Source organism: Mus caroli, unplaced genomic scaffold, assembly GCF_978045245.1.
Source record: "Mus caroli unplaced genomic scaffold, Mus_caroli_1 scaffold_10, whole genome shotgun sequence".
In the NCBI taxonomy this organism is placed as follows: Eukaryota; Metazoa; Chordata; class Mammalia; order Rodentia; family Muridae; genus Mus; species Mus caroli.
Window position 1 is genome coordinate 118,055,325 of NW_028227265.1, and position 25,436 is coordinate 118,080,760.

General features: G+C 48.4%; 1 protein-coding gene across 1 annotated transcript in view; it reads right to left on the reverse strand.

Annotated features, from left to right (window-relative positions):
* The window catches only part of Col4a2 (collagen type IV alpha 2 chain), a 138,157-nt gene that overhangs the window by 78,693 nt on the left and 34,028 nt on the right, over window positions 1-25,436 (reverse strand). The window contains exon 4 of the mRNA XM_021169415.3: window positions 16,033-16,113. Within this exon, the coding sequence (XP_021025074.1) occupies window positions 16,033-16,113 (81 nt within the window). The remainder of the gene's footprint in view (window positions 1-16,032; window positions 16,114-25,436) is intronic.

The following is a 25,436-nucleotide window of genomic DNA, read 5'->3' on the forward strand; positions in this document are numbered from 1 at the left end:
GGTAGCGGGGAGGAGGAGGAGGAGGATGCTGTGTCCCCACATGGCTACCTCTGTCCCGCTCCCACGGGAGAGCTATTTCATGCAAGATAGTGTAGTAGACTCCAAGATAGTGTTCTTTCAGTACCACCGTCTCAGGGATGAAGGAGAGACCAAGTAGCCCATGGCAAATGCCTCTGGAGACCAGAAGGGGGCCAGCCCTGGACCCCAGTGTTGTAGGACAGCGTTTGGTTGCATGCACTATCGTGGACACTCTTAAGTCCATTTCTGAGCTACGGAGTGGGAAGAGAGCCACATGGTGGGAAAGTTGCTAGTGCTGCCCCGCCCTGGCCCTGGCTTCTACATCTGAGGCACAGTACCTGACAGCAAACACTGATGAATGGAAGAAATTGGCAAGATGGAAGAAAAGGAATTTTGCTAGAGACGGCCCGGAAACCAGTCCTTTGGGTCAGCTCAGCCTTGGGGGTGGGGTCACCGTATGCATTGTAGTATGTTTAACTGTATCCCAGGTTTTATGACAAGATGGGGTGGGGGGTGGGGATGGGGTGAGGGAGAGGGAGGAGCCTCACAGTAGCGACTGTGGGCATGCTGCCCCATTTTACAGAGGGAGAACCTGAAGGAGAAGGGTGCGCCTGTGTGCTGAGTGCCTGGGCATCTGTATGTCGGAGCTGGAACTAGACTCCGAGATGAACTTCCTCACACCGAGTGTCATTTTCAGCCCCGGATGGCAAACTGGTGTCCAACTGTAGGGCAAACTCTACAGCACACATGCACATTGGCCTGCTGTGGGACGTCTCCCCTCCCCCCCCCCCCACCTTGGGTAGGGGGAGGCCTGAGAGAACCAGGGGCTGCAAGATTGACTTCCCGGACCCACAGCCCCCACAGAAGAGCTCCTGGCAGAGCTGCGGAGTACCACCCTTGGCTTAGAGGAGGAGGCTTGAGAGCCTTCCAGGGCGGTCAGGGTGTTCTTGAGCTCAGGAATGCTCTCAGAGGGAAGGTTTCATGAGACGGTGGTGGCGTAATGGGGCTAAGGTTAGGAGCGGGGGTGGGGTGCAGTGAGCAGGGCTGGACTGCAGGAAAGAAGGAGTTAGGGAAATCATGGTGTCAAGGGACTCAGAGGGAGTGCTGGCCATATTTGCAGAAGCCTCCTGGTGCACACTCAGGTGACGCTCTGAGCAAGCCGGGAGCTGGATGACTGTAATTTCTACCACAGCGCTGTCTCCAAGAGGCAAGAGAAGTGCACACTGGGGGTAGGGAGACCGGAGAACCAATTTACAGAACCTTCTCCTCCCTGGCTCAGCCACTTTGTTTAGGAAAAGAAACCACCCATGGAGAAATGAGGTTAAGGCTTCAGGAACAACTGTGGACCACTAAGTTTCAAGTATGTAAGATCGGCTCAGATATCCAAGGATGCTCACTGGGGCCAGCACTGGATCTCAGTTCAAGTTTTGGTCCTGGATTCTCCAATTATGTGGTTCTGGGCAACTTACTTCATTTAATTTCCTCAAAACTGAAACGGGGACTACTTCACAAGATCTATCGGAGTTTCTCAGACACAAAGCACTCCCAATAAGCCCTGGCATTGCCACAGTAACGAGGGGCATGCCGCCTTCTCCTCCCCGTAATTCACACCAAGCACTCAAAGCAAACACGGTGTGCTGGTGATTGATGTGGTGTGGTTTCAGCTTGGTCGGATACGGCAAGTTGCAGACTTCATGGGTTCCCTGGGATTCTTAGGTGGCTGTGCAGGCTAGGTCCTGGGCAAGCAGGGACTCATGCAAGGGTAAAGTCAAGTGGTGTTCCACTCTGGCACATGTGCCACCAAGTAAGAGGGTGAGGAAAGTGCAGAGGCAGGAGGGCACCGACTGGCACATGTTGGAGACAGGCGTGAAGACAGGATGAGCTCTCTCTCACAGAGGTAAGACTCGTAGAGTTCTTAAGCATGAAGACACAGGCGTTTACAGCACATGTGTGTCATAACACTTGAGAGCTATGAGTCTCGGCAGGCCAGGCTGCTTAGCCCAGGGAGACCCCGTGCATGTGACTGAGCCCAATGCAGAGGAGAAAGCACAGCACTCAGCTCAAACTCTATGTCCCTGGGTTTCCTACTGAGTACAGGCCGAGGAGCAGTTGACCGTACTGTGAGCAATGCTCTCTGAGGTATTTTGACTTTCCTTTTCAAAGAATTGTAGTTCAATATTCCATTCCCCAAAGAGCTTGAGAGGAGATACTCTAGTCAGGCACGGTGAAGTTCACTCTTGAAAATGTACACCGTGTGTCTGATGAGCACTGAGGTTCTCGGAGGGAAAGAAAGTGGATACTGACACCGTTCCACCTCGCAGATGTGCTGCCTCATACTGGGTATCTTTCAGGAGAGAAGGGGAAGAAGGGGGACCCCGACTTTGAGGATCCAAGTCAGTCTGAGGATTCTGAAGCCCAAATGTGTTATTAATGTGAAATGGGTACCCCAATGAGTAATATCCCAGGCTTGGAAAACTCACAACCAAGTCATTAAACAAACAGGTAAAGGACACCCTACCCCGGAGAAAGGTGATGTGGTCAAAATAAACTTTTAGTCGCTAAACCGTATAGATAGTAAGAAATGGAACAAATATTCCACTGTAGCTCACGTACGTCAGGACCCATCTGAGTTTTGGAAATGAGATGCTGTGAGTCAGAACAATGGCTTCCCACAACACCATTGTGAACACGAAGACGGGAAACCCAGACACAAACAAGAGACAAACAGCCAAACCTGCCAAGAAGGTACAGGAAACACTTGCTCATGCTCACCTCAAAAGTGGAACAAGACACTAATTGTTTTTTCAGATGACTGTTAAAAATAATGCACTCTTTACTGTAGTGGCCACAAGATGGGATTTGAATACAGCATTGTTTAAAAGAAAACAAAACCTCTCATTATAGCCACTGTTTAAATTGGAAGATTTATCTTTATAGGTTATCTTTCTTTGGCAAAACGAGATAAGATTTTTATAGACAAGAAAAAGCCATCTTCTGCAAACAACATGTGTTAAAAATAATCACAGAGATAAACAAACAATAAAAGGTTTAAATTTCAGACAACAGGACAATACTGCTAGCTTTGGTTGAAAGAATAGGATGTCAGTGAACCCAGCTATGCAGGACTGGCCTTTTCATTTCCACATTCCACTGTGCCCTGCTCAGAAGTCACTTGAAGGAAGGACAGGGGGTCTGCCTAGGTCTTCACAGACAAAATTTACCATTAAAAAAAATGATGCTGAAGGACTCTGGGCAGGCCTTCGTGCCTATTCCGCTCCCATTCGAGGTCATAAGGCCCCTCGTTCAAAGGACCCACCTCTGAGAGGGGACCCTGAGTCTGAGGGTGTGTTGGGTACAGTGAGGTCAATGGTCACTGTTGATTTAATAAGAGTATTAAATACTGGAGTCCATGATTCATTTACAGTGTCAGCATCTGTGAACTGAGGTGAAAATAGCTGGAACCCCTGGAGTGGGACTGGAGGGCAGTAGAGAGCCAAACAGAGGAGGACTGTATGTGCGGCTCCCCTAGGGTAGAATTTAATTTTGGTTTTGCTGGCCCACTTTCCCATCTGTGAGCAGACTCCCCAAATAAGTCTGGAGTTCATGTGGTTCAATGCCAAGAGCAAACAGGGATCAGTAAGGGACATGGTGACAACTGAAGAGTCATCTCAGGGTACAGCCAATCTCAGACCACAGGCAGCAAAGTCTCAGTGCGCCTGGAGGTCCCATCTCAGTGCCTATGGCTGTGGCAGGAGAAGCTCAGGCAGAGGCAGGACGAGCTGGGAAACAGCAGTCAGTAAGCTACTCCGGGTCTGACACAGACATGGGATGAACTTTAAAAGGCAACAGTGTATTCAAAGAACCTCTCAGGACATTAAATAAGTACACACTGTGCCTCTTTTTAAAGTTTCAGACAAGTGCTAAAAATAATACAACTCCCATAGTGTGCAACACTAGCCAATAAAAGGATTTTCAATGACGGTAAGCTGTTGATCAGGAAAGACAGAGTATACACTTTAATGCACGATGTATGTAAATGCCTGCATGCACACATGCACAGCATGCAGACGCTACAGTACTGGGCATGCTGGCTGCAGCACATGTCTTAGTTATAGGAAGCATGGTGGCAGCCGGAGAGCCCCTTCCTATCTCGCAGCTGCTGGGAGGGACTCTTGGTCATGAGGATAGGTCCTGTCCCCCATAAATGTCAATGTCGGAAGACAACTTACTCAGCTCTGCCATTGGCTTTGGATTCTCCCATGACTCATCTCTCCTTCCAAGATAACTGACATTTCTGAAGGGAACCCTTTTTATTAAGTCTTATTTCTCTCTACCAAAGCCAAAGAAGTCGTTTTCATTTTCTGCACTGGGGAGGCCATTTTCACCCACAAAGTCCCTTCTGTTTATTTCTTTGTTGCCTGGTTCTCCTTGAGGGTATGCAGACAGCCACATACCCTGTCTACCAACGCTAGCCTCAAAATAAAGCCCCCAAAATACCAGTGGCAATTCACATTTAGAAACATCCTTCTTTGTCCATGGCCATGTTCATGGGATGTCTGTGTTTGAATTGGGTCAGATTGAGATGAGAGAGATAGACAGAATTACAGAAAGAGACGGGTAGGCAGGCATGCATGCACGCACTCACTCACGCATGCACGTATGCAGGCACATGCACACACACACAGAGAGAGAGAGAGAGAGAGAGAGAGAGAGAGAGAGAGAGAGAGAGAGAGAGAGAGAGCACTAAGGGGAGAAGAACACCTCCCCAACTCTTTTCTATACCAGTCACTGCAGTTACACTTTTTAATAATTCAACAGGGCTTAGGATCATCCTAGACTGAGGTTCAAAGGCAACTGCCACAGCAGAAGACCAAAAGGAGAAAATCTCATAGAGAAAGTCTGTTTTGGCAGATTGATCTATCTATCTATCTATCTATCTATCTATCTATCTATCTATCGATCGATCTATCCATTCACGAGACTGGGTCTTACTCTGTAGCCTCAGCTGGCCTGGAATTCATAGAGCTCCATCTGCCTCTGTCTCCTGAAGGCTGAGACTGAAGGCGTGCACCCTCACATCTGCTATCTTGGTAGAAATATATGAGCGTGTTTGGTCAGGGTGGTGGGAAATTAAAGCAGAGTTTCTGAAGCATAGTTCTGGTCTTCAGGGAGAGGTTTGCCCTATTCTACCCTGTCTGTCTGTCTGTCTGTCTCCCCACTGCTGAGGCAGCAGTCGCTGAAGAGAACTGAATCTGATGATCAGGGTCTCAGAATGGAGGGCAGACAAGCTCGAGAGCCATGGCTAGAGGAGAGAGTATCTAGAGAGAAATAGAAACTGACAAGAGAATCAAAGAGCCTGCTTCCCCTGCTAATGCATGGCTGCCCTTGAGTTTCTCCCAAGCATCCCTCAGACTCCGAGCTTTCTTCTTCTCTTTCTTAGGATGCAGTTGGGTGCCCTGTTGATGGTCTACACTAGTAATTTCTTCACTGTGCGCAGAGAAGTAGGAGTATTTATAAAATGTTAGGAAGGTTGGCTTCTGCACATGCTTCATGACTGTCTTTGTCTGTCTGTCTGTGTTTGTCTCCGTGTCTCTGTCTCTCCTCCTCCTTCTCCTCCTCTTCTTCCTCCTCCTCCTCTTTCTCCAGAGAGGAGAAGTAGCCATGGCTGTTCTGTAACTACATAGAGCAGGAGGCCAGACCAGCCTTAATTTCACAGAGATCTGCCTGCCTCTGCCTCCTAAGGGCCGAGATTAATGGCATGCATGCTCCTTTCTTGTAAGCTGGCTATGATACATACAGCTTGGGGCACACAGTAGACACCCAGGGGTTCACGTGGCTTGCCCCTTGGTACTGCTGTATTCTCACTGATAAATAAGATCTGCTGGTTCTTTGGGCTGGGCTGCAATGAGAAGCCTAAAACAGGACATACAAAAGAGAACGCCTTTTTCTGAATGGATTCTGTGGATTTTGTGCCAACCCAACAGGTATCGCTGGTGCTGAAGGCACACACAGCCACTTTCACCAAACCCAAGAGAGGCCTGTTTGGCTGTGGCACATGGATCTAGTCTAAAGTTCTCAAGACAGTTGTTATCAGGAGCCCCAAGAATGTTATGCACATAACATGCATCTTTTTAAACGCAGTTATTCCCACAAGGAGTCTGGGCCTTCCAGTGTTCTTCAGTATTTATTATGGAGAGCCCAACCTCAAACCATCTGCTTCTTTATTTAAAACAGGCCTTAGGGTTGAAGATCAGTTCTGTGCCTCCCAAAGACAACAGTGCAGTAAAACCCAATGCTGAGAGGGTCAGGGGAGCCAGAGAGCCGCATACCTCACCCACTCTACGCTAATTGCTTCCACTCCCTTGCTTCTCTCTCTCTTTCTTTTTCTATTGTGGTCCCAAACCTTCCAGAAAGTACTTGGGAAATGTAAATGTTTGTCCTCTAGTGAGTGTGTCTTTTTCTGCCGTCTATGTGTTAAGGGGAGACTGGCCAATTAATGCTCGTCTGGCTCAGCATTTCGAGACGCTATTCCTGCATCTCTTCTTCTAGAACGTCAGTGTCTGTCTGGGCTGGACTTGGGGATATTTTGATCTCTCTAATCAGTGGGGACATGTGGCATTTGGAAGGCCGCTTTGTGCTTCCCATATGAGTCAGACATCTGGCCACTTGAATGGTCACTTGTCCTCACCACCACAAAGAGCTCGGGGATGCCAGAAGGGTGAACCGCTCAGGGCCACAGGCTGGCCAGCTTCTAAGGACAGTTCTGAGATTCCCAGGGCTGTCAATGATAAATTAATTTAGTATTTGCCCTGATGCCAATGACAGAAACACAAGATGGATGTGGCCTCTTTGAATATTGAAGAGAGCAGTTCTTGCTGCGGCAGAGATGGAGAAACTGGAGCAGGGACCTTTAACCCCAGAATCCATTGCACACATGCGCGGAGAAAGAGCCAGTGAAAGGGTCCCTGGGAGAAGAAGAGCTGTGTGGTGGGTCATTTCTGCCACATTCTCCTCTGGTTATTGTTTTAATTATGTCTAAAATAAAATGAGGAGAGTATCTTGGTAACTGTACAGACTCTGTTACATTCTCTTCACTCCTGCAGTCACCGGACAGAGCCAGCCTGCAAGGATGCTCGTATAGAGCCTTGCGCAAACTAACTCTGAAGGGCCTTTGTGACCAGCTGGATTGTCAGACAAACTGCGTCACCCCTTCCATACGGAGACCCAGTGGTCCCAGTTGCCCCCTGAGGGAGATAAAGTCACCCAAGTTTCTTGTAACCCCACACAACACTTTCTCACCACTTTGGCCCTTTTAGAGATCCCGTAATTGTTAAGCGTGAACTGGAAGGGTAGAAGAGAAACAAAGGCCTGGACAGCAGCGCGCCTTCTCTCACAGAGAGGGGAAAATGCTTGAATGCCCATGGGAGAAAAAATGCTTTAATGCCCAACTTGTCAAAACATTCCATGCAGAGGTGGGAAAGGGAAGCCGTCCTCGGCCAGAGCCCTTGTCTGGTTTACAAGAAGTTTCCTTTAGCTTCAGTAATCAGCGGCCTGTGGGAACCGGTGAAAACCGGCTGCCCCCCAGCTGCCTTTCTTAGTCGGTGGACCATATGGATGTTGACTTCCTATGGAGGAGTGATAAGAACTCTCAGATGGGCCTTCTCTGCCTGTCTGTGCTGCTGAACTTCCAAACCAATGGCTGCAACTTTCTATCCTGTTTTTCAGAAAACACTTGCCACCAGGAACCAGGCACTGAAAGGGTTAATTTTTTTTTTTTTCCTTTGCACTTCCTTGCCTCCTCTGAGCTAGAAGATTCCTTCTCTAGGGTTGGCTTGTTCTGATGTCAGTTCAACGGTCCAGAGGGCATCTGTGGCTCGGGAGACAGTGGCTCTCTCTGATCTCCAGGGAGGGGATCCAGGAAGGATTCTGAGAGGTGGTTCTGAAGCAGCTGCCTTCTTTAGTAACTTCAGGAGTCAAGATGTTTAACTATGAGGGGATCTGTCAGAGGCTTCCAGTGTACTGTCAGGGCGTATGAGTGTACAGAGCTCATCTGAAGGGACGAGGATAAACAACATATCTAAGCACTGCAATTCCAGGGGACAGTCCCCACTGTATCAGAGTGTCACTGCGCATGGCTGTGTCTCTGTCCTGTGTGGCCACTTAGTTGGATTTTATTGTGCCCTGGCTTAGCTGTTACAGTAGACAGCCAGGAAGTGAATGACTCCTGTTAAGGCCAAACTTGCACCAAAGATTCCTCCATTTCTCATGATTTAGTAATGCTTTTTGCTGATAAGAGCAAACCTAGAGTAAGGCTTAGGTAAGTTCAGGTAAAGGGGTGATGGTTTCAAAGATGATGGAAATGCATTTTCCCTCTCGAGTGTGTGTGTGTGTGTGTGCAGTGTGTGTATATGCGCAGTGTGTGTGTATGTAGTGTGTGTGTATGCAGTGTGTGTGTATGCAATGTGTGTGCGCAGTATGTGTGCAGTGTGTGTGTGTGCAGCATGCGTGTGTGCAGCATGTGTGTGTGCAGTGTGTGTATGTGCTCACTGTGTGTGTATGTAGTGTGTGTGTGCAGTGTGCGTGTGTGTGCAGGGAGGGTGCTGGTGACTGAACCATGGAGCTTGAGTGTACCAGGCATGTGTTGCTCCTCAGCCCCACCCAGTTCTGAGCACACCATCCGCCAACCACGGTGTTCTAGCTACAGCGATGCTCTGTGCCTCTGTTCAGTGAACCTGTGTCAAAACTTGCCTTTTAGCAATGTTTTTTTTTTTTTTTCTTTCTGTAGCCCAGGCTGCCTTTGAGGTCCTGCTCTTCTTGCCTCTGGGGTCACAGGTATATGCCATCATGTCAGGCTATATTTTTTTCCTTTTATACAGATGGCCATACTGGCCTGTTTTGGGTATCAAACCCTGAATAATGTTCCCATCGTTTTCTGACATATTAACTATTGCCACATTAGGATAGAGTGGAGGGGATTCCCTTGCAGAAAGATTAACTCATTTCTACAGCTGCTCACAGTCCCTCTTGCTCAAATGAAGAGTCCCTGTGTATGGGAGGCAGTTGGATCCCCAAAGTCCCCAGGATATAAACTACCAGACAGACAGGCAGAGATCTCACCAGAGAGACACATGGAGCCTCACGTTAGAAAAGCAAGAAGACCAGTTCTTCTTAGAGGCCTTGGGGAGAGGCAGAGAGCTAGGTGACCCCCCCCCCACCCCACCCCCTGGCTCCAACCTCCCAGGAACTCCTTGTATGGGCTGATTGAAAGCTCTTCAGTCAGTGGTCTAACACAGCTGGGCCTCGGCTTATTTACTTCTGAGATCAGATCTTATTGGTAAAGATCTGAGCTGAATAGGTCACAAATCCTGGTCGAATGTCCGGGGAACCCTGGCTTTCTATTGTTCCATGTTTCCCTGGGATACACTATCTAGGATATTCTTACACATTGACTAAGAGTTCATTCTCTTTCCTTCTCCCTTTGTTCCTCCCTCCAGCCTCTCCTCACCAGACCAGACCTTAAGGACACAACTGACCCCTGGGACACTGTGCCCTGGGCCGGCCCATCTCCTTCACTTGAGTTTATCAATTAAGGTAAGATCTAACGTCTGTCTCGCCTGCTCAATAGCATGTTTCAAGTACTCAGTCACTGCTGATCAAACACGTTAGAAGGAAACTCTTTTTAAGTGCGCACATTTCAGGAACATGAACACAGAGCCGCAGACTGCTTGGTACGCTTGGGTGGTTTGGGTTCCTCGGTGCTGCCTGACAAACGCACTGCCTGTAACCCACTCCCATAGTAGTCACTTACTGCTGCCTGTAGCCCATTCCTGTGTGGGAGCCAGGTTTTAGGTCCTTCACAGCATTTTTTTAGATTCAAATGAGACCCATATTTGAATGGAGCCTAAAGTGCTAGCCCCAGTCGGCTTCCCTTCACGGACTGTGACCCTGGTTCAGTTAAGCAATACCCTCAAGAAAGCTTCCTAGAGCTTGTCTTATCCCCTGCAGACGTTCTCCAGGCTCATGAAGCCTTTCCTCTTCTCTTTCCAACTTAATTTCCCCAACCCTCACACTCTCAGGTCCCCTGTGGGCAACCCCACTTTGTCCTTGAAATGCACGAAGAACCCTTTGTCTTTGGGGTGCCTTTTGCCTTGCTTGCAGCTGCTGGAGTGGGGTCCTGTGGTGCTGGAGTGTAGATCCCCATATGCAGAGGAAGCTGGGGATGTTTCAAAGTCCAGCACCATATGCGCTTTGAGGGCACATGGCCCTGATCCATATCTGTCCCCATGAAATCCTCAGGTAGCCAAGCTTGTAGCCCTCGTGCTTCATAGGGACCTGGAAGCTAGCTTGTGTGTTTGCTATCTATGAATGATTTTTTTTGCCCTTTCCTGTGGTGACTGTCTGAAACATTGCAGGTGACTTCTACTGGGTGTATGGCGTGGTTGTGCCACCCACACCAACCTATCAGTGAAGAGGGCATAGCCACAGCAGCACTTTCTTAGAGAAGACCCTGTCAATGGCTGGCTGCTCTTAGCTGCTATGGCCTCTGTCCTTTCTGTTCCTGATCTAGGTTTGTTTTTTCCGTCTCAGAGTCTCTGTTCCTCACGGTCAATGGCAAAGACTCAGTGACAAGTCATCCCTCCCTACTATGCTTCCTCTTTTTAAAGAGACAGACGCTCACTGCGCAGCCCTGGCTGGCCTGGAACTCACCACGCAGGCTAGGCTGGCTTCGAACTCAGAATGATATCTACTTTACTCTGTGGGATTCAACAGGCACTACCAAGGTCAGCCACTGTACCTACTATTTTTCCTGGTTTCTTTCACTTTGGTTTACATTGTTAGATTTAAGGAATCCCGGGAGGGTGAGAACTCTTTGTCTCCCAGATCAGAGACCCAGGGTGGGGTGGGTGAGTCTTAGAATGTAAAATGCAGCAGCTAAGCCTTCCTCGTTGACTTGAGGCACCCACATCATGTACATGCAATGATCACATTTTAAAAATTAAAAAAAAAATAATGGAGGCAATGGACTTAACCAGAATTCATGGTCAAACATTACATGATAGAGGATCATGGCTAACTAACTGAAAAAAAAAACCAAAAACCAAAAACCAAAAACAAAAAAATAGCAAAACCTTCCAAAAAACCAAAAAACTAAAATCAAACTCACTGGTTATTAACCCGTGGGTCATGACCTCCTTGGCAGACCGCTATCTCCAAACATACTTATGATTCATGACAGTAGCAAATAGTTAATAAGAAGTGATGAAAATGATTTTATGGTTGGGGCTGTACTGGCTGGTTTTGCATGTCAACTTGACACAAGTTGTAGTTATCATAGAGAAAGGAGCCTCCCTTGAGGAAATGCCTCAATGAGATCCAGCTGTGGGGCATTTTCTCAATTAGTGATCAAGGGTGGGAGGGCCCATTGTGGGTGGTGCCATCCCTGGGCTCTATAAGTAAACAAGCTGAGCAAGCCAGGGGAAGCAAGCCAGTAAGTAACATCCCTCCATGGCCTCTGCTTCAGCTCCTACTTCCTGACCTGCTTGAGTTCCAGTCCTGACTTCCTTTGGTGATGAACAGCAATGTGGAAGTGTAAGCTGAATAAACCCTTTCCTCTGCAACTTGCTTCTTGGTCATGGTGTTTTGTGCAGGAATAGAAACCCTGACTAAGACAGGGGTCCCCACTACCTGAGGAACGGTATTAAGGGCTCACAGCATTAGGGGGATTGGGATCCATGCTCTTGACCAACCTTGGAGAGTTATGGAGCTCACACAAAGCTGTCTTTACCTGCCCCTCTCTGTTTTCTGTTTATTAACCTGTTAGATCATGTTGCCCTGGCTTTGGACATTTCTGTGGTGGAATTCACTGCATGTTTTCCACTGAGCTGCCTGCTGGCTTCACAGTGTATATAAGAAGAAAGGGCAGGTTAGGAGGTCTTCAACCATCTGTTAGAACTATGTGTGTCGTAATTCACCAGAAGAGGAAGGTAAGCCTCCTGCTTCGATGCTCCTGGACTGAGCAGGGAGTGAGGGGGACAGAGAGCCCTGCTACAGTCCCCGCCTCTTCCTACTCCAGTCCTGTGCCTCACAGGAATTTTCTAGAGACTGGTGGGATGCAATGACTCCCCACCCCACCCCCAATCCCTGCAGCTCAGCACACGGGGTGGAGAATTGTGCTCTATGGATTTTACACAGACCCGCTCACTCTGTAACTTGAGCATTCTCTTGGAACTGGACCACAGTGCATTTGTGATTTCTCCTCGGAGCCCAAAAGTTATCCAGTGACAGAGTTTCTGCTGTTGGCTGTCACCATGGAGAGAACACAGTAACAAGGGTACCTTGTCCATATAAGGCTGAGTTAGCAGAGCACACAGCCTGCAGGGAGGCTGCGTGGCAGCTACAGCAGCACCGTGGGGAAAATATATGGTAAGTGACCCCAGGGGAAGCTGTGGGAAAGAACTCACCATGCACAGGCTCCCTGGAGTCAGGCTCCGCCCTGCCACTATTTTTATAATAGCATTATTTAAGAAAAACATTATAGAACTAAGAGCAGTTCAGAAGTAGCCCTGCTTTTTGCAGAAATACATGTGGGTGAATATGCTACAAATCCTTTCTGCGTGCATGTACCTGGAAACGGATTTGATATCTTCATCCTTGTTTGAGATTAACACACATAGTCGACCAGGGGAAGAAAATACCTTTGGTAAAATGTCCAGTGACATCTTCAGAAACACACCAGTGTCATCACGAGTCTCCCTGCTAGCTCTGTCTTACCCTGCAGCATATAGTGTGGTCTACTTGGATTAGCATGTTGTGTGATGACTGAGCCTGCATCCTCATGGTATCTTTCTGTCCTCTCACAGGTGCAAGGATGAGATTGAATTATGGGAGTGTGCCCTGCTGTGTGGCTGGCCCAGTGAGCATAGGCATATTTGAGAGGATGCCGCTAAGGTGAAGTCCCGTGTTGGGTGTCACTGCCTCTGTCTTGACATTCTGCCTAATGATGGGAAGTAAGTCATACCAGGCTAAGCTCTGATGACCAGACTGGTCAAGTGAAGAGAAGAGTTAGCTTCCTATTTTATGTGGCCACGGCTAAACCAGACCCAGGTGTTTACTTCGGGAGGGACACTGGGAAATGATGAGACCCTTGACAGCTCCTTCCTGGAACCTCTAAGGAGAGACTGTATGGCATGTGAGCGCACACTGCCCTGCAGACGAGTCTGTTCAGACAGCATGAGTGGCCTTTAGGGAGAAGAACACCCTCAGAGAGACATCCCGCAAACCTCTCATCTGTAGGCTCTCCTCTGGGTAAGCATAGCCCGTTCGGCATGCCAAGCAGGAGCTGTTCCTTGGGCTCTTGTCCAGCTTATCCCAGGAGGCAGAATGCAGCATCCTCCCGGGGTCTAACCATCTCCTTTGCCTGTTCTGGAGATATCTGCACAGCACCAATTGATCTGCTTTGTGTCCATATAAGGAGGCTGAGTCAGTCAGAGCTTAGAGAGCCTGTGCCTGGCCTGGGGAGCAGTGCCTGAGGTCGGACACCCCCATCACTCACAAACCATCTCACCCTTGGTAAAATCTATAGCAAGGGACCAAGGAGATTTTAAATATCAAGAAATGAGGCTGCGAGTGATGGTGTACATACCTTTAACCCTGGTGCTCAAGAGGTAGTGGCAGGAAAACCTTTATGAGTTCAAGACCATCCTGATCTACATAGAGAATTTCAGGCCAGCCAGGAAGACACAGTGAGACTCTATCTCAAAATAAACAAATTAAATAATAATAATAATAAAAAAGCTGTGCAAAAATGAATAAGTAAAAAATTATTTATATTATATATGTCTGTCCTTTTAGAGTGTTGACAAATGATCTCCAGCTAATAGTCCCCAAAAGGCCTCAGTCCCAGTTGAGAAACCTTAAATTTAGGATCTCTGTTCTCAGAACTGGGGCTCCTCATGCACACCTGTGATCTCTGACATTAACACAGTCTTCAGTCAGCCAAGTCAGCAAAGACCTTCACATCTGAACAGAGGGCCCTGGTCATCAAGAGCTCCTGCAGGACTTTGAGTAGGGGGGTGTGGAGATGCAATATGGAATGGGTGTGTACCTCAACCACAAGGGCTGTGCTGCAGAGAAGGAGTGGGAACAGCCGCTCTAAATGCTGATGGGGACAGACAGACGTGGGTGAAGCTCACTGGAGACTCAAGAGCCATGGTGATTGACAGCTGCGAGACAAGCATCACGCACACACGGTTGCTGAACAGCTGCTTTGGTGAGGCAACGGTGAGGCAGGCAGGGTGTGGTCCCAGAAAGAGAGATGTAGCAGGCAAGGGTGGCCCTGTGTGGAACACTACTCTCCACAACCTCACCCATGCAAACTGGCCCAGGGGCCAAGCCTAGGTCCTGACCTTGAGGATGCTAAGCTTATGATCACACACCGAGCTCCATCTACCCCGGTGAAAAGACTACCTCCTTTATAAAGTGAAAAATGGTTTAATTGCATCTTATACGACTTGAAGAACTAGTTAATAGTCTGGGCTACATTAACTGTTGGAGAGTCTAAATTTATTTTAAAAATCCATCACGTGTTAAACATGTCTGAAAACAGAGCAAGAGTAAACTTTTGTTTTCAGTCTATAATATAATAAAATGCCCAATGCTGAGGCTACTAATCTAAACATTTATGGTTCACACAATAATAAGCCTATATAGTATCTGCAAAAGGCAGACAGGAAGACACACAGAGAGAGAGAGAGAGAGAGAGAGAGAGAGAGAGAGAGAGAGAGAGAAGAGGGTGGGAGGGGAACTGGTTGAGAAAAAGGAGGAGGGAAAATGTGGGAGTGGGGGTGAGGGAGGGGAGGGGTGAGTGTGGTCACAGAACATTGTGGACAAATATAATATTGTCAAAAAATACACATTGCTTAATGATGAGTAGGATTCACATATACCTTTTTAAAAAGAAGCATTAGTGTATTGTGTGTACCAGAAAGTTCATCTTTCTGGCAAGATGGCTCAGCCATAAAGAGCATGTGCTGTTTTTACAGAGGACACAGTTCAGTTCCAGCACTCATGTGGTGGCTCACAACCACATTTAACCCCAGTTCTGGGGGATGTGATGCCCTCTTCTGGCCACCTGTGAGCATGGCACACAGATAGCACACATGCATACATGCATGTAAATATTCAAACACATACTATAAAAGCAAACGAAAATGTAAAAAAGTAACCCTGAAATGGAAACACCAGTTTTAAGGGCAATAGAGCAAAAGCAATCACCCGAAGACTGAAGGAACATGGTAAAGCCACTGCCTACTGGAAGCCATGGCGACCACTCGGGTGCCATGGTGATAGCTCAGGTGACCTTCTCTTTACTTGTCTAGGAAGTGACCCTCATCAAGTACACTCAAGGTACAAGTGACTTCAACCTTGGGATTCTTGTTCATGGAACAATTCCCAAAGCTCTCAAGTTTGCACACACCCATGCTGCGTCACTGGGGCAGCCATGTTCTGCTTTATATAATGTAAGTTTCTTTATAAAATATTTGCCTATGTAAATCACGAGTCTAGAACATCTCTGTATTAACACATACACAATTAATCTTCAAAAACAACCTTCTGTCCTCACAGCACAGCAGTGTTCTCTTCCCTAAACATTACAATATACCATGCAAATGTCTCACATTTAGACACATTGTTGCAAGTAACCCTGAGAATGAATACATCAGAGGACAAGCACACCTTGGGGCTGGACTATATAAGGAACTTGAGTATTCTCAGGCTTTGGTACCTAGGGGTCTCTGAAGCCAAGTCCCTGTGGCTACCTAGGGACATCTGAGTTTGTGTATATCCATCACCATGATAAATAGGACAGTGGTTCGACTGGAGCCCATTTTGTGACTTATTGCACGCTGAAAGGGAATTAGCTATATTGTATCATCATAAAGAGTGATCTGCCCGGTCAGCTTAAGGCACTTTCAAACAGCTTCAAGAAACATTATTTTACACGGTGTGACTTACCCTTGCTCCTTTCTCCGGGTAGCACTGGCAACCCCCACTGCAGTCTCTCCCTCCGCAGGGCACATCCAACTTCTTCACACCCTGTAGAAACCAGACACAAGACGAGTTTAAGAGTGTCATCATATCCCTCTGTGTATGTCCTTACTCTAACATCAAGCCTTCATGCAAAATGGTCCATGGGCCCCTCTTAGCACAGATGTAGGTACAGAGTCCCCACCACTGTGCTGTCCCAGGCACGTGCTGTCTCACAGTTGTCCATACTGGACACCACTGTGGCATGCTTGTGACCCTGAGTGAGACAAAAGTTTGCTGCTGGCACAACACATTCTGCCGGCGACAGCCTTGGGAGGAGCACTGACTCCAGATGCTGAACCAGGAGCCTAAACGCAAGGACCAGAGGAAACATTCCTCAAACCCAGGGATGCTCAGGGAAATGCAATTGCAGAGCCTAGGAGGTAGATTCTCGGTGACCTGGAGATTTGAAGGCAAGTGAGCCATGGTGGGAGGGGTTGGTGTGACCACTCCGGTTCCTACCATGGAATGGCAAAAGAGATGCTTGTGAGGAGACAGGCCTCGGAAATACACCTGTCAGCATGATACCCCCAATAGCACTGTAACTCGGGTAGACACATCATCAGGAAAGTCCACCCCCATTTTCTCCCCCTAACACCCACGCTCTTTGTGGTGAGGAGGGAAAACTGAGGAATGAGCCTTTCCTAAATGGTGGGTTGGTTAGCTGGGGTAGCTTCTTGAGTCTCTAGGGCCCCGGGGGGGGGGGGGTTCTGGCTTCCTTGTCTCTATCCCAACATTTCTGATGAAAGAATGGAGAGCCTGGATCATGTGGCCAGGGGTGGGGCTGGAGTGGGGCTGGGGTTGGGCTAGGAGGGCTGGACTTTCTCTCTTAGACTATGCCCACAGGACACCGAAAATTAAGTATCCTTATGAAGCCCTTTCTTCTCTTCTTACCTAAGTCAAGCACCAGCTGTGGTCCCCATGATACCCCACAGACAGGTTAGGACAGCCCTTCCCCATGCTGGAGCGAGAGAGCACGCAAGCGCAGAGACTCAATCTGTCCCATCTTGGCCACAGTCTGCTGCCATCCAGCTCACAGAGCCCAGGTTGTTGGCAGTTACGACTAAGGCAGTGTACATAGACATTGTTTTCTTCTGACATTCACTCAGCCAAGCTTTCTGCAAGTGGGGCCTAGCAGATGACAGTACCCCTCTAACGCCAAAAAGCTTTTAACCACAGAATTACAACTGTCTTCTCTACTTATATATTTTTGTGCACATGTGTATTTTGCTGGTGGTGCATATGGAGAGGTCGGTGAACAGCTTGTGGGATCTGGCTCTCTCTTTCTTTGGAATCATGTGGGTTCCAGGGATGGAACTCAGGTCATCAGGCTTGGTAGCAAGTCCTTTCCCTGATGAGCCCATCTCACCAGCCCTAATGTAGAGTTTTCATTCTGGGTTAAGCCTCAAAAATGAAGTGGAAGGTCTCAGGGAGACACGTCTCAGCACAGGAGCCCGTTGTGTTCCTATGGAGATGCCAACCATGTTGCTATGGACCTTCTCCTGTTTTACATGACTTGCAGGCCCAGGATCCATCTACAAGCATCCCTGGGATGCAGGCCGCCACCAACATCTGACTCAGCACCATCTGGCTGCAGTTCATCTTGGGGATCTGCAAGCCTTCGGGCTTTTTTTGTACAGACATTTCCTCCAGCGATCTCACCCCACTGCCCTGTCGTTGGAGCCCCATGATGATTCTCTACCTAATCTACTGTCTGATGGATTTAAAAAAGCCCAGCATTCTCAGATCTTTTAAGAAGCAGTTCTCTCAGAGCTCTTTCTTGAGTTAATAAAACAGCAGGAGGCCCATGGTGTAAGAGTAAACATATATAAAAATACCTTAATGCCTTTGAAATAGGAATCTATGCTTTTATCAGACCGAGCATGCGTGCGCGTGCATGCGTGTGTGTGTGTGTGTGTGTGTGTGTGTGTGTGTATGTGTGTGTCTTCAGCACACATTCACACTGTGGCTCATCTAATCCAGGTTTTGAAGATAATATTTCTAGAAATAAAGTACAAGTTGAAATGTGGGTTTTGTCAAAGACTTTGGGCACCGAGGCATGAGCCTGGATGGGTCATAGAACCATAACCCAGCTAGACAATTATCTTGGCAGTTGCCTCTCATTCGCCAACAATTCACTCAGGAGTTGTTGGGAACGCGTCGGGAAGGCTTCAATTGAGAAGGGAAAGACCTATGCTCTTATTCTCCAGTTGCCGACTCATTGGGTATTTTTAATTTTGATTTTAGAGCAACTTGCCAAGTCCCTGTATATAAATGAATAGTTGAAATGATTTTAAAGGTTTCAATTTGATCCAACAGGCTTCCTAGTCTGGAGGTAGGGGATGTCCCTGCATTTAATTGTAGAAATCAGCAATATCAGTTGGAGCACCCTGTCTCCTGAACTGAGGGCCAAACAGCACCGGGAGGCAGCTTAGACGTCAGTCCAGTTCCGCCATGGGGCCTTCCAGCCATCTCACCTGTCCTGCAGGGACTCTCTTATGAATTCCAGCATCTACAAGAGCCCTCAGGAAGTCAGGTGGAGTGTCTGGTCTCTAGGACAAACAGAAATATTGACACACTGGGGCAGAGCATGTGCTCCAGACGGACTCTTAGAGACCGGACATGTCTCTGGACTGAACGACTGCATTCTCCCAGCAGGATGTGGGGCTCTGGAACATTCTCAAGATGTGAATGCCTTCCCAAGACTGTGGGTGAGGATAGAGGGAAACTGGTGTGGGCTGTGTGTCTGGAGATCTGTCCCCTGCCTCCAAAAGGAACTCTGCCAGCACACATGAGCCATCGCTCCACACTTGAAGACTGATTCTTGATTCCACTGCTTGGCACTATCCACGGACAAATCACAATCCTAACTCCTGCTGAGTACTTAATAAAATGGTGGTTCCTTCCCCCTTGACCATCCTGGGGAGCCTGCTCACCACCTCAGTGACGGAGACCATCCTGGACTTTATTTCTATCCTCACAAGAGTGAGCTTCCCCTTATGAGTCCTCTCTAAGCATTTTATACTTCTCATTTTACAAAAATCACAGGTTAAAACCCGGGCCCCAGGAGTACCTGGCCATAGCAGCTAAGATGAAGTTCCTAGGATGGGGAGGCTCCCATTACCTCACCGGGTGCTGTGGGCTGCCCACATCCATCCAGCTGAGCTGGCCAGACTGCTTTTGGGATGTCATTAATCCCAGGGTAAAAAGAACTCACGGCCCAAAGTGGTATTCCACCGAAGATTCCCTAAAGTTGCCACGAAAGTCTCATCCCCTGAGACACCAGCCTCACATGTCCTCCCTCGGGATTCTGGGACCAGTAAGGAGCCTGTGTCGTGGGCTTGTTGTCCTGTGAGAGGGTATCTGGTACTCTGAAAGCAAACTATCTGGATGCTGCAAGCGTGGCTGAGGCCAATCATTGGCTTTCTCTTGACAAGTTCATTCACTCCTCGCTCACTTGTGGACTTGCATTTCCCATTCACACTCTTCTCTCTCACTCACACAAAGTCCCTCACTTGCACACCCCAGCCATTGTCTCACCCTCAGCTAACTGCTTACTGTGGACGATGTAGTGTGCTAGGCTCTGGCATAAAGCAGAGACATGTTAGACATAGTCCCTGCCTACATCGTGTGTGAATAAGTAGAGATGACTGCTTAAGTATATAAGTCAATGCCTAGATGGACATCGTTTGAATTGTGGTACGACGTTTTGAGGAAGAGGGTATCTGGAAACTAAGCCAGGAAAGAGGAGGTGATGGGTAAAGCGTACTTGACAGACTCACTCAGACTTGCCTAAATGCTGTCCCTATGCAGGCTGCCTTGATGGCATCTGTCTGTAGGCCACGCTACCAAACATAGCAAGGTCTAGGGATATCAATCATCAACTCCTTCCTGGAGAAATCACACTAGCCCATCCAATCACCCGCCATACGAGATGCCGAACCCTGCCTACTAGATAAAGTCTGGGGTAGGCATGCAGGAGTCATGGAGTGGGGAGAAGTCCTGCAAATATACAGAGAGCAGGACTGTGTGGGCAGCCGAGAGAACAGCACAACGCCACAGTCCTCAGAAAGTCAAGCAGCGCAGTGGCAAAGATGCTGGGTGAGGATCTGGAGGTGCCTTCATAGGTGAAACGTGAGGCGAGACGATAGACTAGAGATAGGGATTGTCACCCAAATAGGTCACCCCTGAATGACAACTGTGCTCTCCGTAGCTCTGATACCCTAAGTGTGGAGTCAGTCAGGAACATGGCCACAGTCTGCCTCCTCACCTCATCCCATTTCCAAGTGGCACCCATGCAGACACTGTGAAAAGAGAATGCTGTGATTGATAATCAAGGAACAGGTCCACATGTGGGCATACCACCTGAGCATGCCTGACCTCATCAACAGGTGGGTCTGTCACTGAAGCAGAAGGATCTCCTCTAGGTTGAGTGGGGTCCATGGCCAAGTGACCCTGAGCCTCATCCTTCCTAGGAAATGCCTCCTTAGTCCCCTCTCTGACCCTGACCTTGTTCCCCGCGGGAATTAAGAGAGTTCTATAGCCCAGGTCTTTGATGCTGGATTTCCAGTCAATGTAACAAATGAATTTCAGTTCTTCCCCTTCTTAAATACTTCCTTTTAGGGCTCTTCACTCTGGGCTGAGTTCTATCCTATCCTGACTTGGTACATAGCACTGCTGCCTGGTTGGAAGTCACAGGAATAACCCAACCACTTAGCAGCAGGTAGCAAAGTGAAGGCCTAAGATTGCTAAGAGTCCTTTTGTGGAGGATCCTGACGGCACTGCACTTGTCTGTAAGTTTCTAGGTGCAATGGGCAGGTACTGGACAGTCTCTCTCTCTCTCTCTCTCTCTCTCTCTTTCTCTCTCTCTCTCTCCACCATTATTTTTGCAAATATCTAAGACTCCCTGTATCTTTACCATGTCCATCCTGGATACCCCTACACCACTCTGGATACATGCTTTGGGTTGTCAGTGAGCTGTTGGCCCCTGGAAGACCAGACGTGATAACATGTTGTAAGGAAAGCCAGGCTCTAGCTTCCTGACCCAGGCTCCTCGCAGGCTCTATCGGAGCCTCTCATGCCTCAAGCTGCCGGCTCTCTGGTTCTGCCATCTATAAATGGAATGTGTCAGGGTAGGGCAGAGATCAGTGCTAGCAGCTGCAAGATTAAGAGCACATCCGGTCCCACAGTGAGTGGCGCTGGCTCCTGGTCCTTCCAGCAGTTCTTGGCACTGACAAGACAAGAGTATCACATCGCCTTCGCCAGGGACCGTGTCCCACGAGACAGACAGGAAGAGTTTCCTCCGTGCCTGGTGAATAGGGTCTACTCAATCCCGAGTGCCACGCACGCCATTCAGCACCAATCCTTCCTTAGACACACCAGCATCTACACCCAGGGCCTTGGAGATGATCTTAATACCCGAAAATAAAACTCACAAGTGATCTAAAGGCCTCAAGACAATTTCTCTAGCTACTTGTGCAGACCAACCATGTGCAGTAAGGGCATAAATCAACAGAAGTGCACCCAGGTTCCTGCAGATGTAAGTCTCGTTTAAAGCTGACACACCATATGTTCATGAGAGGGGAAAAAGTACAGGCTATTGTTTTTGATTTGCGCATTAAAAAAAAAGTAATGATTACTCAAACTTATATGAAGATCCAAGAACAAAACTCAGCTGTCCTAAAACAAAGACTATTTTGTCCTCATGTTCCAAGAAATATCTTGTCCAAGGAAGTACTTTTAAGCCAGTACACCTCGAGCCAAAAAGCCAGCTTTGAAGGGAACTTACAGAGATCCCACCACACATCGCCCCCAGCATCCAACCCCAACTTCCTCTGCAGAGGAGTCTTGAATAACCGATTCTAAGCAACTTGAGAGGTAAGCCTTACTGCCAAAGGTAATATGTTTCCTATTTTCAGGCAATGTAATCTATACAAGTCTTTGTTTTGTCACAAGTCCAGTCAAGCCGGGCGTTCTAAAGATCTCTTTAATCCAGCAACAGGCCGACTAAGGGGACAGAGCCAACTTGGGAACAAGGCTCCCAGTAAAGTTCTATTAGTTTATCAAAACAGGAAGTATAAGCCATTTCCGCACATGCAGCTGTAGAAATTAAGGAAATAATTCCAACATGGTATTAGCAAGACAAGGTATATGGAAAGGAAATGCAAATCTCTGTGGCGCACACAGTGGGCGGCCCAGAGGTCCAGCCAACTCACTGCCTTTGTTTAAAAGCATCTTGAGGGCACCCGAATCGAGTGCAGCCACTTTAGAGCATCCTGAGACCGTTGCCAGCTAGGCAGAAAGGCTGATGATGGGCGGGAGTGCTCTATCTGCTCACCTAGGCGACCGATAACTGGGCAAGAGGGCTTGCCACCAAGCACCGATTCATTCGGGGTGGTATGGCCACTGTTACCTTGCACATTCATGGAATGGGGGGCGGGTAGTCTCACAGAGAAGGGAGAGGTCAGGCCGTTCTGTAGAATAAGAGAGGCAGGAAGATGGAGCACTAAAGAATTTCCAGGATGATGGTTACAGCCGCAGGGTGCTCTTGAATTGTCCTAGGTGTGCACCTGTGGAGCACATGTGTCCTCCTTGTTGTCCCCACGGCAGCACATTTGTATGCCTTATCTGAGTTTTGGGAAACAACACCCATTTTGGGAGGCAGAGGCAGGAGGGTCAGGAGTTTAAGGCAAGCTTTAGCTACATAGCCACCGAGGCAATTCCAAGATGGTGCTTTCTAGACCTAATCTGCTTCTGACAAGGCAACATGAGAGCCGTGCTGGGGAAAGGGTGCTGAAGGAGCCTTACAGAACGCTTCCCGACTTACATCACTAATTCCATGATGGCTAATCACGGCATGAGGTGGGCCGGTGGGCTTGGACATGAGGAATGGCAGACAGGGACTGTGGGTAGGGGCTGCTGACAGTGGGTGGAGAACGCCCTAACCCTGCTGAACTCCAAACTGAGGCCAGTCACCCGCATCCCACAGGAGCTGAGGATTCACTGATGGCTTCTTAGAGACTCTTTGCTGTCCAAGTCTGGGGTCATTAACATCAGACAGACAGCCTAGCTTGTGGGCCTGGGGCTGCAGACGTAGGAATGAAGGCTGAGCTTTCAGCCAAGGAGGTATGAGCCAGACACTGCCTCAGAAAACACCTGGCCCAAGGCTAGGATGATCTCAGGTGTGGGTGGGCCTGGACTGCAGGTGGAGACAAGTGGGCCTTGGGCAGATGGAGGAGAGGGGAACTTGGCATTTCCTGTCACGCATGCTCATCCGGCCTCGGCTGCTTCCTGTTTAGGAGTTTCCCTAATGGAGGCAAAACCAGCCCAAGTGCGGCTCCCCTTTAACAGGTAGGATGGCACACTGCCCTCCTGCTGTGGGCAGGGAGAAGTCTGACAAGCCACCTCTAGCCTGCTATCCAGAAGCACTGGTCCCCTTGCTTCGGAGAGCAACGGGGTCACTACCAGGATGAGCTGAGGCTCCTTTGCTGTGAGGTTTAAGTGCTGGGTGGGGATTTGAGATTCCTCATCTTGAGTCATCCCATCCAGAGGTTGAAACTTAGCAAAGCCAGGCAACGGCCCTGGGGAGAGGCTGTGGGGGAGGAGTCAAGAGGCAAAAGTCAGTGACCAAACAGGTGTGGTCAGCTGGGTGGAACGGGGCAAAGGGCCAGCACAGAGCCACGGAAAACATCAGAAATGCAGGTGACAGCTGTCATGGCGTGAGGGGATGTTCTGTCTACAGCACAAAATGTCTGCAGTCCACAGTTTCCTTCCCTAGCAACCAATACCTTTTTGTTATGATTTCATCTTTATTATCCTTGATTATGTGTATCCATGTGTGTGTGTGTGTGTGTGTGTGTGTGTGTGCATGTGAGTGCAAGTGTTAATGGAGGCCAGAGGATTTCCTGGAGCTGGAGTCCCAGGTGGTTGTGAGCTGCCTATCATGGGTGTTGGGAACTGAACTCAGGTCTTCTATAAGAACAGTTCCCATGCTTGATTGCCGAGCCACCTCTCCAGCCCCACATGGCATCCAAAGTCTGAATGCTGTTGTCCTTTGTTTTCCTTTTGTTTGCTTGGTTTTTGTTTGGTTTTGTTTTAAGACAGGGACTCATTATGTAGACCAGGTTGGCCTTGAACTCATAGAGATTTGCCTACCATTGTCTCCCACATGCAGGGATTAAAGATGCCAGGCACTGATTCACTTTTAAAATATTTATTTTATCAATTGTGATTATGTGTGTGTGTCTGTGTGTGGGGTACGTGCATGAGACTGTAGGTGCCCACAGAAGCCAGGGGTGTCAGGTGCCTCCTGATGCTACACGTTGTGGTTGTAAGCTGCATAGTTGGACGCTGGGAACAGAACCAAGATCCTTTGCGAGAGCAGCAAGTGCTCTTAACTGCTCAACCATCTCTCCAGCTCTTCCTTTGATTTTCTCATTCCTACTGACTGACTTCCTGAAGCCCATTCTGCTACCTGCTCTTTATAATTGCTATGGCAACATGGTCACCTGCTAAGGCAACTCAAGGTTGTTTTCATTGCACTTTGGGTGTATGTGAGAATCTATAAGCAAACTCCAATCTGAGCAAGGGTCTTGCTTACCTGCCTCCAAGAGTTGACTTACGCCTGAGCTCAAAACGCTCATCAAGCAAGAATGTTTCCTTTAATCTGCGTGGAAGCAAGACACAGCACACCTTCCTTTAACCCCTTGCTCCCAAACCTGCCATTCCAGGAGCACAGCAGGGCTGACACAGGGTTCTTTCTGTTGTCCCTCAGTACATCTTGGGGAGCAGATATAGCCAGTGGTCCTAAAAGCCCCTCTTGCTCATCTTGACACACAGCTGGTACCATTTTGAAATCTTCCATATACAGCAGGCACCTTGGGCGTACTGTTGTATGCATGCACAGCCAGGATGTCACAGTCAGACACCCATGACTTGAAGCCACTCTACTGATCTCTAGAAATTTTTTCTGAGCCTGTCCATGGACCAGTTTTTGAAAACCACCTCCTTTTGTCTCCTTCATCTCTTAGACTGTCACCCCTCCCATTTCCCTATTGCCATGTCTGGCCAGTGGGTACTTCTGATAGAAATCCTTTAGTTCAGAGCCACCTCACATACGGCTCACAAGACAGAGCCTGCTGCATGTCTATCCCCTTGGGTCCCTCCACTCTCCTTGGTCGACAGAACCCTTTTCTCTCCCATCACCTACAACCTTGGCTCTGTTATCCTTCCACTTTCAAAAGCCTCCTTGCCTTTTCAGCTCCAATCGAGTGTTCTGTAAAATATTTTCCCACGATGATGGAATGTCAAGGATTTTAAAGGCACCTAACAAG